Consider the following 13,353-nt stretch of genomic DNA (forward strand, 5'->3'; position numbering starts at 1 on the left):
GCAGCTTTGACTGTATGCTTCAGGTCATTGTCTCCATGGAAAACAAATCTTCTCCCAATTCACAGTTTTCTTGCAAACTAAATCCAGGTGTCTTCCTTCGTCTCTCATACTTTGCTGCAGTTTCTTGTCAAAAATGGCAAATTAAATGAACCATTATTTAATGTGAAAAAGCAATAAAACAAGAGAACCTGAAAGGGAGGTGGATACTTTTATTAGGCACTGTATGCTTCTGACCTGGTCTCGTCCTTTTCTTAGCAGGACCAGCTCCTGTTGTACCTCTCCCGCATGGCTGGTTGCTTTCGCGACTTCACACCTCTCCAGGTCTCTCTCTGCCAGCAGCTGCTCAATGTGTTGCTGCTTCTCCTTCAGAGCCTCCTGCAGCGCCGTGGTGCCCGATATCTTACGGGCGTACCGAGCAGATGTCTCTGTCAGCTGGAAAATGACGCAAACACTCATGTTTCAGTCTGTAGGATGTCAGATGATCCACAGAAACCAAAAACTGTGTCAGAAGCCTGTCAGGACTTGGGCAGATAATAGCACAGAGTCTTACCAGTCCTGCTCGGCTGGGTTTGCCACTGATGGAGGATGTGGCAGAGCTGAGGGAGCTGATGGAGGAGGCGCTGGGGCTCCTCTTGAGAGTAGACCTTCTCCGTGAGCTCTTCGCCTTGGTCGGGGTGGTGCAGGGGAAGCCGATCCGCGTCACTTTGTGGACCGGAGCAAACAGACCATACCTAGGCATGCACTGGAAGTATCTGAGAAGGAGCATTCACAAATGTCAGCAAGCAACATTATAAAATTGAAAGGCAGGGAAAACGAGACAAACAATGATCTCATTGATGGAGATGGAGCGTCAGTAACAAAATCACTCTTTTAAAGTATACAAGGAGGTGATAACGTGGTTCTATAGTGACTCTTCAAGAAGTTCTTAGAAGGTTCGCCAGTAGAAACATCGCCAAACCAGCACCAACCCAGGACTTGCATCCAGTAAGCATTAGCAGACATTAACAGTATTGTTTACCTGGTTCCAGCTACAGCTCCATCATTCTTCCCAAGAGGTTCATCTAGTTCCACTCCACACCACTCTCCTTTGGCAAAGTCCGTCTCTCCAAGAAACCGCACAACTCCGGCCTTGGTACCACCAACCTGCACACCAAACAAATTAATTAAAATTCAGCATTCATCAAGTTCAGTTCATCCAAAATGGAACACTTACACTTTGCAAAAACAAAAAGTGAAACTTAGCACAAAGCACAACTTTCATATTAGAGATCCAGCAGTCTCAGTTAGTTCAGCTTCTTACCAACACTCGGTCTCCCAGCCTCAGCTCCCTTCTGATCTTCTTCATGGAATCTGGGTCTGACAGGTTCGACACCGACTCACTGGATGCCGCCATTCGGTTAAGCGCACTGCTCATCTTTATGCCGGTGCCATGAGCTGAATACAGGAAATCAGTTTGAGTTTGGTGACATGAGAAAATACACTTAGGAGGGCAGTGGTGGTGCAACGGTTAAGTTACTGGACTGTTGATCCGAAGGTCAGAGGTTCAAACCCCTGATGTGGCCCCAGTTGGGCCTTTGAGCAAGGCCCTTAACCCCTCCTGCTCCAGGGGCACTACACCGTGGCTGAACCTGCACTCTCACGCCCCCAATTGGGAGGATATGCAAAAATTCGAATTTCCCCTCAAGTGATTAATAAGAGATAACAAAAAAATAAAACAAGATGACATGGTCATCAATATCCCCTGCCACATGTGATGTCTATGAGTCTATATCCAAAATAGTGATAAAGGGCCATAACTCTGTTAAATATTATCGCACAGGTCTCATTTTCGAACTTGATCAAGGTGTCCATGGTGTGAAGTTACACACTAAATTGTTAGCTGTAAAATTAAATGTTCACTCACATAGTGTGCATCTCCTGGGAGGCTAAGCCCCCCCTGTCCTGAAAACCTAGTGCCGCCCCTGCAGCAGTTTACAGCTTGTCAGCTGCAGTCGCGTTCTGTCGCTAATTACGGGCTAATCGTGAATGCTAGCTCAAAAATAACCAGATGGTGAGTGGCAGGATGAGTCACGGAAGAGGTCGGTATGTTTAATGTTGCTGCAGAGTGAAAAATGACCGAGAAACGGCAGTTTTAAAATCGCTGTGTGTGAAGCAGCACAAGGCATAAATTTGCATTGAGCCTTATGGAGGGCGATTCAGGTTCCCACGTCAATTAAGGGCTGGCACGTGACGTATCAATGTGCCAGGTGAACAATGTCGGACTCAAATGAATGTAGAGAGTCTTTACTATAGTCTGTGAAAGGATTGTCCTTGTAGTATGTACCGTTTGGCCAGGATGGCGATTTAAGTTAAAAAAAAAAAAAAACGGACAGATTTTGTCCCTCTCCACACTCTAGCACCAGAGGAGCACATGCTCTAACATAGGATTTTTTGCTCAATCTAGGGGTTTTTGGAGGCTCCTGTATGGAAAATCATAAATCCCACCATCACAATATGTACATGCCTGAAAAGAAGAGAGTTGGGGCTTTTTTTAAGACTAAAATGAAGTCTGTAGGTGAAAGTATGGCGAAGCAGTAGCGTTTGGAAAACAGTGCATGACATGGTCATCAATATCCCCCACCACATGTGATGTCTATGAGTCTATATCCAAAATAGTGATAAAGGGCCATAACTCTGTTAAATACTATCGCACAGGTCTCATTTTCGAACTCGATCAAGGTGTCCATGGTGTGAAGCTACACCCTAAATTTTGAAATCCTAGCTGTAATAGTTTCCGAGAAAAGCTGTCCCCTTCATCTCGGACGCACGGACGGACGGAGGCCAAACCTATATGCCCCTTTTCCACTTCGTGGAGGCAGGGGATAATAAACTATTAAGTGTAACAAAGATCTTGCTTAAAGTGAACCTAAACTCTGCTGTATCAGAAAATTTGAGATTTAACAATGCTAAACAAGCTATTCAAATTTCTTCTGCTGATACAGGAAACTAACATAGACAAATCTTAATACTCGACATGTTATGTACCAATAAACCTTTCACAACAATCTGTAAATAAAGTCTGGAAAGAAACCTGCTATGCTTAAAGAGAAAATAATTTTTGTCATGTGACTGTGGGTTGCAGTTGAGTCACTACTGGTTTCCAGCAGAATTTAAATTCTGTTCATTTTGTCCTTTTTTAATGAAACATGTAGAATTTAGTGATGTAAATGAAACATGATTATTTTAACCTTAGATTTGGTTTGTTTTTAGAGAGTAGTTATAAGTCCTTTTGAAAGTGCAAAATCCAACAATTTGTTCTTTCTTTACAGTTCCTCTCTCTCATAAATGGTGTAATTTGGGCTGTTAAACAAATAACATGCCTCTAAAATCTTCATTTATGCAAAAACGACAGATTTTCTTCTCTGAGATGCTTGAGAAATACAGCTGCACATCTTTCAAACAGAATTTTTGCTGTAAAGCTTTCTAGAAGTTACCAGTGGAGGTAGTGCCAGCAGGTGCAGACTCGCTGGTTGCTGGGGCTGCTGGTGCTGGGCTGGCCTGACCTCCGTTTGCCTCCTTCTCTGGCAGTGCAGTCCTTGACAACTTTGATGGCCGTGTGAATATCCCCCGGCCGTCCTCACACTGGAAGTAGCGAACTCCTGCTACTGACCCATCGTTCTTCCCGATGGGCTCGTCCAGCACGATGCCGGCCCACTGCCCGGGAGCAAACTGTGTCCCTCCAACAAACTGCACATAGCCGGGCTTGTTGCCGTTGACCCAGACCTTCTCACCAATCTGGAAGTCTGTGTTTCCATCCTGGGTGGGGGAGGTCACACCCCCGGAGGACTTCTCGGGAGGAACTGGCTTTGGAGTACCTGCAATCAGAATCATATTTTACTGAATTTGCACAACTCCAACTGAGATTTGATTACATTTGCTACAAAGGATTATCATTGCTAATTAAATATCTGATTTAATTTCATGATGAATGAATTAACTGTTCAGCCTGTAAAACGTCAGAAAGTCATTAAAACCCCAATGTGTTGTTTGGTCTAAAAAAACAGCAAAATGGTATCAGATTTATACTGTTAACCCTTTAAGCTTCAGTCAATTCCAGCCATTTTCAGTACAAAAAAAAAAAATCGCTAATATTCTATTTTTAAATAAAAAAAATTACGAAAAATACAGGGAATATTGGACGCACATCGCGAGGTGCATTTCCTTGAAAACGACCGATTCGTGGATTTTATACCGACTTCAGGACATGTTTTGGACAAAATAGTTTACTGGCTTGTGTTGCCTGGATGTAAAAGGTTGGATTATGGCCGTTTTTTGTGGAATCTTTTTTCTGTGTGTAATAATGAACCCGGAAATGTGAGTCGCGCTGTGTGCGTTGAAGCCGTGTATAGAGAACGGATGGATGAATATTTGTTTTTGTCGGACAAATGTGTTTTTCTCACCCGCTGTGGTAATCACATCTGAAAGTGGTTTATACCGGCGGATTCATGAGAATCTAAGCTTTCCATCGGCGTATAGTGTTTGTATAATCGTGTTTGCAGCCGTCGGACATTCTTGAAATTCCTATGCAAATTAGTAGGTGTACCGCCGGCGGTACACCTACGACGCACTGAAGCGTAAAGGGTTAAACAAATACAAGCAGCAAATCTTCACATGAGAAATGACATTTTATTAAAGAGTCAAAATAAAATCCTGATTTTAAACAATACAATTAACAAATCACAAAGGCTGCAATTACATAGTGTGTCTAAAGGTTTAAATTGTTGCATCAATGATTTCAGTGAATTACTTTCACTCATTTTGCACTTCACTCTTAAACATCATATAAAGACAGATGAAGGTTCGTCTATGGTTCCTTCCAGGGTCAAGTTCTACCTCTTCTTCTCCAGTTAAACAAAACACCAACTCTACACGGTTCAATGCAAAACACAATAAGTAATATGTGAATTTCGGTTTGCAGTCGGACACTGTTGGGTTGCAGTCACCTAAAGTGTGGAACGAAAAACTGTTTACTGCTACTTTTGAAAGGTGCATTTCTGCTGCATTGTGTCTCCACTGGAGGAATTGGCGTATAAATAATTAAGTTCCATTGACATGATCTCTGCTGTGGGCCAGAGTAGGAGTCTGAAGTGCTGAATTCAGTGCTGATTAGGTAAATATGCTATCATATTATGTAGCAGAAAGAGACAACTGCTCTACAGCCATGCAAAAAAATTACCATAGTCTAAACGAGTAGTGAAACAGACATGAATGTTTTTTAAATTCCTAGGGAGATAGTAAGATTTTCAAAACAGTTAATGTCTAAACTGATTAAAGCTGGTTTTGATCACAGCTGCACAGTGGATTAGTGGTTAGCACTTTTCCCTTGCAGCTAGAAGATCCCCAGTTTGCGTCCTGCATTCCTGGGATCTTTCTGCATGGAGTTTCCATGTTCTCCCTGTACATGCGTGGGTTTTCTCTGGGTACTCCAGCTTCCTCTCACAGTCCAAAAACATGCTAATATTAATTAGTAACTCTAAGTTGTGCAAAGGAGCAGTTGAAGGTCACTCTAAAGTTTTACACAAAACATCGACTGTATAAAGCCAAAGGGCTAAGAGTACCGTCAGAGTCATTCAAAAGATCCTTTTCAAACAAACTGACCACTTCGGTCTAATTTTTATTACACAGCTTAGATGCACAGCCAGTGTGCTCAAAGACCCGCAACCACCCACTTGTAGTTAGATTGTAGTTTGTGACCAACAGCAATCAGGGTGGAGCAGCTCAAGAGATTTTACAACAGATGGACTGAAACAAAGTCCAGGCTTTGTTGTCCGTACTTTTGATACATCGGTGGACTAAGCTGCTTACTCTTCCAGGGTTTTGACCTGGCTGTAGAAACCGAAATAACACTGTGCTGGAGAAGCCCTGGGAAAGTTTTTGGAAAATTAAAGTTCCTGGAAGTTTCAGTGGAGAAAAATCATAAGTATTTTGCTTTTAACAAGCACACTGGCTTTTGACAGACATGAATATTCAAATAGATTCTATTGAATATTAAAGTATTATATGTAATATTTCATCTAATATATTGTTTTTTTTACTTATCACAAACTGTATTAAAGTATTGCTATGTCTAATGATCAAAGTAAATATGTCAAGAAAAAGCAATATATAAGTTATTATAATAACATTATCCAGACCAGTGCTAGAGCTAGAGATCACTGGGAATGTTTATGTATTACAGCAGAACAATCCGTTTCCTTGGTTGTTATTTAAATAGAAGACAACAACAACAGTATCTATTTATGTTTTGATGAAGTACTAGACAAATACTATAGGTTTGAGTTTAACTAATGATATGTGCATTTTCAGTGAAGCAGACGATGCCCATCACAAGCTTCCAGCGTCCATGTTGACATCTTTAAAAGACAGTCCAAAACACATTCAGTTTGTATTTTCAACTAAGAAACTGGAACCAATACATTTTGTAAATCTTTCTTTTATAAAACAAACGTAGATAAATCTCCTGTTGTTTGTGAGAGATACATTTATTAATCATCTCTGAATTAGAAAAGAATACTGTGAAATAGTAGCTACTGTAGGAAATTCAGTAAATCCGTAAATACAACCTCCTCAATAACAAGTGTTTCCCCACCTCATAAAAGATGAAAGAAGTAAAGGACCACTATGACATTTCAGTCTGAATGTTGTTTTCCTTTACACAAACATTTCCACTATAAAATGATGCAGAAAATAAACAAACTGGTGTATAAAAATTCACTAGAAAGCAGAAAATGAAGCGTTTGATGCTCACATTCAACAACTCAGTTCAACGGTCAACAAACTCTACGCCCATGCCTCTGTCACATGGAGGTCGCTGCCTTGTTGAAGCAGTTCAACAGGGCAGCAGCTCACTGCTTAAAGGATGGACTGTGTAATCAGATTGACTCCCTGCTGGGGCCTAAATGGTTAACTGGGACAAAAAAGCACATCCTGTTTTTAACAAGGGTGCATGACCTTCCCTGATACTTACAAGGTCAAATTTATTTATTGATTTTACACAAACACGCTCTCTTGTACTTTGTTTTCATGAGAACTAATCACATCTTTAACTTTATTCCACTGCATCTTACCAGATGACGGGGACGTCCTTGTGGGCGCCCCTGAAGGACGGACTATTTTGCTGGGAGGTTTCAGCCCGCTGGTCTTGGCCGGTGCACTCGTGGCTCCGTGTTTGTCCATGGTTGGGGGGATGTGTGGGGTGTCTGGCCTGATCAAGGTGGGGGACTAGGCCTTCCCCACCACCCAACACAGTCCCAATGTGACAGAAGGGAGCTGGGAAACCAAAAACAAACATTTCATTAGAGTTGTACAAAAACATCACACTTGTTAAAGAGACAATGAAGGAATATCAGGGTTGTTTCCTATTCTAACCTTTGATCTTTAAGCTATGTTTGTCTGCTTTAGATATTAAACTCATCACAGTCAAAGTTTACTCAGATGTTTTCTTTGTCACAAATGCTTAATTCATGCTGGTTAAGACATACACAAAGCTTATAAAATCAAACACAGATGTTGTGAAAAAGAGTAATATGAAGTAGGGCCTATACACTTGGACTGCTGACAATACCAACAGATTCCAATAATAACAAATGGGACAGTCATCATTATTCTATTTATCTTTACTTTAATATAACTTTAGTATATCGGTATTGTTGCAAACTATAATTCACTCCTGACTGTTAAATTACACTACTTTTTATTACATTTACCTCACCAAAAAATATGATTATTGTACAGGTATTTGCAGTTATTTAAAACAAAAAAAAGTCAGCGTATTCTGTCTAGAAAATGGTAAATTTTTTTACGCTGTCATTTTACAGATTTTTTATATTTAATTACAAGTCATACCCAGGGTTCTCGCCAGCGCATTTCAGCGTAACGGGCCGTTACGCTGTCAGTTTAAAAGATTACACTGTGATTAGGGCCGCTACGCTGCCTTTCAAGTTGTGGTATTGTGTTTTGAGCACATTCGCTTGCGTAATATTTCCATATTTATGCGAGAAATATTTTAAATATAAAATTTTATTTGGGGCAGTTGGCGCTGTGAAAGAGAGTTATTTTGACAGATAACGTTTGTTTTTATCGACTGGGTGCCTATCCAGGTTAATTTATGTCTCCCCACCTCAGCTGTACTTTCCTGTCGATTGACCCGTTCCCGTCTAAAATTAAGAGTCGCTTCCAATCTCGGGGTTACAATTAGCACGTCTCGGTTGTTTCCGTGATGCCATGTATGGTGAAAAGTGACCTAAATCACGAGCATTTGGAGCATCTGCATGACGCTCATTGGCTGACATCTGGGCCGTCCGCTCGCGAGATTTAATGAAGGCTCGTGCGTGTGCGCATAGCAGGGTTCTCGGGACCTGCCATTACGCTGTAAAAAAATCCTGGTGAGAACCCTGATACCTAGTAAGCCCACAGAGAAAATATTAATTTAAATGCTAACTGTAAAAAAAATAGGTCAAAACTGTAAATAATACAGAAACCTGTATTTTTAAGAATAGTAAATCTTTCATGATTTACTTTTTTTCAAACAGTTTTTGAATGTTACTGTATTCCACCACTTTAAACTAGCTTTTTTGGCAACTTTGCTGCCAGATTTTCACCATTACGTTTTACAGATTTTTTTTTTTTACAGTGTAGCATTGACTTTAGATGTTGGTATCATCTAAAAATTGCTGTTTGGTTTCTGGATCGAGCACACGTCTGCACAAGTTGAGGCATATTCTCCCTCAAAAACATCAACTTCAAAAAAGAAGTTCTCCTCCTATAATATTGTGTAAACAAATGTGTCAGGCAGAAAACCTTTGCAATCCAGTGGGCCTGAGGTGGGAACACTTTAACATTTGCTCAAAACATCCTCACATTCTTCAGCGGAAAAAAAGCAAGCTACAATTTTTTTTTAAAGGTAAACTTTTCCAGGACGATTTATCTAGGTGTGTGTTTATGTGTCTAAATTCTAAACAAATTTTCATCAAGAATAACAAAAATAAAACAAAAGACATATAAAATATAGCAGTGCTTGGAAAGATAATTTATAAAACAGAAACAAGCATCAAATCTTCAGATGTTAGAAACTGAACCGTCCTCCCTGTTTGATGCTAGTGGTGCTACCACATGTTGTAATGCTCATGTTATAAATCTCAAGAATCACATACACACGTGGACAAAATTGTTGGTACCCCTCAGTTAAAGAAGGAAAAACCCACAATTCTCACTGAAATCACTTGAAACTCACAAAAGTAACAATAAATTAAAATTTATTGAAAATGAAATAATCAAAATCAGCCATCACTTTTGAATTGTTGATTAACATAATTATTTAAAAAAACAAACTAATGAAATAGGGCTGGACAAAAATGATGGTACCCATAACTTAATATTTTGTTGCACAACCTTTTGAGGCAATCACTGCAATTAAACGATTTCTGTATTTGTCAGTGAGCGTTCTGCAGCTGTCAACAGGTATTTTGGCCCACTCCTCATGAGCAAACAGCTCCAGTTGTCTCAGGTTTGATGGGTGTCTTCTCCAAATGGCATGTTTCAGCTCCTTCCACATATGTTCAATGGGATTCAGAACTGGGCTCATAGAAGGCCACTTTAGAATAGTCCAACGCTTTTCTCTCAGCCATTCTTGGGTGTTTTTGGCTGTGTGTTTTGGATCGTTGTCCTGTTGGAAGACCCATGACCTGCGACTGAGACCAAGCTTTCTGACACTAGGCAGCACATTTCTCTCCAGAATGCCTTGATAGTCTTCAGATTTCATCGTACCTTGCACACTTTCAAGACACCCTGTGCCAGATGCAGCAAAGCAGCCCCAAAACATTACTGAGCCTCCTCCATGTTTCACCGTAGGGACAGTGTTCTTTTCTTCGTATGCTTGGTTTTTGAGTCTATGAACATAGAGTTGATGTGCCTTACCAAAAAGCTCCAGTTTGGTCTCATCTGTCCAAAGGACATTCTCCCAGAAGCTTTGTGGCTTGTCAACATGCATTTTTGCAAATTCCAGTCTGGCTTTTTTATGAGTTTTTTTCAGCAGTGGTGTCCTCCTTGGTCGTCTCCCATGAAGTCCACTTTGGCTCAAACAACGACGAATTGTGCGATCTGACACTGATGTACCTTGGCCTTGGAGTTCACCTTTAATTTCTTTGGAGGTTGCTCTGGGCTCTTTGGATACAATTCCAACGTTCCGTCTCTTCAATTTGTCATCAATTTTCCTCTTGCGGCCACGTCCAGGGAGGTTGGCTACTGTCCCGTGGGTCTTGAACTTCTGAATAATATGAGCCACTGTTGTCACAGGAACTTCAAGCTGTTTAGAGATGGTCTTATAGCCTTTACCTTTAAGATGTTTGTCTGTCATTTTTTTTCGGATGTCCTGGGACAATTCTCTCCTTCGCTTTCTGTTGTCCATGTTCAGTGTGGTACACACCTTTTCACCAAACAGCAGGGTGACTACTTGTCTCCCTTTAAATAGGCAGACTGACTGATTATGAGTTTGGAAACACCTGTGATGTCAATTGAATGACACACCTGAGTTAATCATGTCACTCTGGTCAAATAGTTTTCAATCTTTTATAGAGGTACCATCATTTTTGTCCAGACCTGTTTCATTAGTTTGTTTTTTTAAATAATTATGTTAATCAACAATTCAAAAGTAATGGCTGTTTTTGATTATTTAATTTTCAATAAATTTTTATTTATTGTTACTTTTGTGAGTTTCAAGTGATTTCAGTGAGAATTGTGGGTTTTTCCTTCTTTAACTGAGGGGTACCAACAATTTTGTCCACGTGTGTAGTTAACATCAAACTGACACTTGATTGTAATATATATATATATATATATATATATATATATATATATATTGCAAATCCAATCTTAATAATCTGTCACAAAAATTACAGATTTTTTTGTAGAAATGTTTTACATATTTTGCAATATCATTTCAAAATTGCAGAAATAAGCACCATTACAGAAGAAAAATACAATTTTTGCATCTTAAATCAATAATAAATTTCTTCATTAGCTCATCGGTGCAGCGCAGTAAAAAAAAAAAATCATTGGCACAGCACTTGATTAGTGGAGACCTGCAGCACCCACCACTGCACCAGTGTCTCCGAGAGAGCTGCTTCACCGCTCAGCAAAGCCTCAGATCACCGTCAACACCTCCTACTGGATGTAACCCAGTCACAGCACGTTTATTAAAAAATGATTTAGGATCACCAGCTGATCTTTATTGGAGTAAACGTGTTTTGCTTATCTCGCATTTACTAAATAAAATGTGGTGCATTTTCCCTGTCAAACACTAAAATAAGAGCCGAGTTAAAACAAACACGACTGGATTGTTTTCCTGTAAATCTCTGCTGTGGTGGATTGTAGCCCGACACAGCTGCAATGCTGTTCATGGAGTTTCTGATTCAACATGACTTGAACAGACAGTCACTATGTTTCACACAAAAGAGACTGTGTTCAAAACGAAAACATTAAACTTAAACCACTGCAGAGAGGTGTCAAGCCAATATTACTGTAGGACCGATTTTAGTTTTGTTTTTTAAAAGAATAATTTATTTGGTTGGTTATTTCATTTGCTTGTTAATTTGCCTACAATATTTATAATAATAATCTGCAGTGCAATCAACAGAAAATAAGATTAAATCTGTTTGTGCTTTGTCACAACATAATGTCATTTTTGAATCAAATAACAAAAAGTGACAACTAATGTAAATTACAGGGATATGTAAGTATCAATAAAACCTTTTGGGGGCCTTTGAGGATTCCAGAAATGCTTACCAAACAGAGCCCGATGTTGCTTGTCAACAATTAAATTCGTCACCATTTATTTTGATAATCAATTAGTTAGATTTGAGATTTACTTATTTTTTAATCCTCTAATTGCAGGTTATGAAATGTGAATATTTCTTGCTTTCTGTCCTTTATGCCAATAAACTGAATATCTTTCTGATGTGGAAAAAGACAACATTTGTCATATTAGCCTTTAAGAAACACTAATACACATTTTTCTGGCATTTTACAGAACAAATAACTAACCAGTTAATTAAGACAAAAATGACAGATTATTCAAAAACTAATAGAATAATCTGTTGCATCCATTTTAAACATACCTTTCCTGTTTTCTGAAAACTTTTTTTTCTCCAAATTTCAAAGTTGTGTAGATTTAAAATGTGTAGAGTATTTGCTTTTTTGTATGACAGGACAGACAGAAACAATCAGTGTATCAATTTAGACAAATATAATTCATAATAAAACTTTTTGGGATCTTACAGAACTATGGAAATATTTCCAAAAAAAAAGCATCTGTTCTTAAGTGCCTTAATAGAAAAGTGCTATATAAATCTAATCCATTATCATTATTATTATTATTATTATTATTATTATTATTAAGAACAGAATAGAGTATTTATCTTTTCAAAATCAGATCCTCAGGGGCCCCATCTTTGCCACTGGGGCCACTCAGTACATTGATCCACCCATGGTGTCTTCCACAGGGTGTGTACAAACCTTAGCAACCAACACAGTGATTTAGGAGATCCTGACAAAAGCATTTTGATGAATGAGGAGGAGACTCAGTTTGACTTACTGCACTTTATCTCTGCACTGAAATCCTTCTAACTGCATAGAGGGAGAGTCTGATGTAACGAGCAGGTAACAGGAGGAGGTTGTCAGTGGTAACATCATCTCAGCATCATATCACCCCGCCCAGGTGGTGCCACCACACCAAAACAACCAGCACACCTACAGCTGTCAAAGCTAATTCAGGCAGCACCTCAGGGACCAACATTGCAGCTCTACATCACCCATAAATACATGTAGGAATCTGCACAGTACAGGACACACACGAGCAGACTGGCCCGTGTTGTTTATGTCTGGGCTGGGCATCTGTGGAGTCACTGGGAGAACTTAACCGCCTCGACACTTCTCTCTCAACACGTTACACATTTTAATAAAGCACTTCAACTTGGCTGGGTGTTATGTGGCACGGTGATTTGGTTAAAGACACTCGTTGTTGTCACAGAGTGCCGCTCTGCTCCTTCCCTGCTGGAATGCCACAGCTAGCTAGCTTCAGATTAGCAGTAAAGCACAAACTGAGGGAAAGCAGCTAACGCCCAACACAGGAGCGACTTCAAGCAAATAAAAGCAGACAACGGAGGAGAAAGTTGCTGTGGAGCTTACTTGGTCTCCTCAGGTGAACTGGTTCTCAGTGAGGGATGTCTCGGGAAGGTGCAGCGAGCCTTTCTCCGTTATTCCATGTTTTCCCAGCCCAGCCCCGGACCGACTCAGTCTGACGTCAGCCTGGGAACCCGT

General features: G+C 39.9%; 1 protein-coding gene across 2 annotated transcripts in view; it reads right to left on the bottom strand.

Moving 5' to 3' along the window:
• Nucleotides 1-13,353, bottom strand: part of clip1b (CAP-GLY domain containing linker protein 1b) — a 67,992-nt gene extending 54,639 nt beyond the window's left edge. For both annotated transcript variants that reach the window (XM_022206764.2, XM_022206763.2), the window contains exons 1-7: nt 13,222-13,353; nt 7,107-7,308; nt 3,474-3,854; nt 1,301-1,434; nt 1,019-1,143; nt 551-752; nt 235-432 (exon numbers count right to left, since the gene is read on the bottom strand). In XM_022206764.2, the coding sequence (XP_022062456.1) occupies nt 235-432; nt 551-752; nt 1,019-1,143; nt 1,301-1,434; nt 3,474-3,854; nt 7,107-7,215 (1,149 nt within the window). In that variant the 5' untranslated portion in view covers nt 7,216-7,308; nt 13,222-13,353. The remainder of the gene's footprint in view (nt 1-234; nt 433-550; nt 753-1,018; nt 1,144-1,300; nt 1,435-3,473; nt 3,855-7,106; nt 7,309-13,221) is intronic.

The sequence above is a fragment of the Acanthochromis polyacanthus genome, chromosome 18 (genome assembly GCF_021347895.1).
Source record: "Acanthochromis polyacanthus isolate Apoly-LR-REF ecotype Palm Island chromosome 18, KAUST_Apoly_ChrSc, whole genome shotgun sequence".
Lineage (NCBI taxonomy): Eukaryota > Metazoa > Chordata > Actinopteri > Pomacentridae > Acanthochromis > Acanthochromis polyacanthus.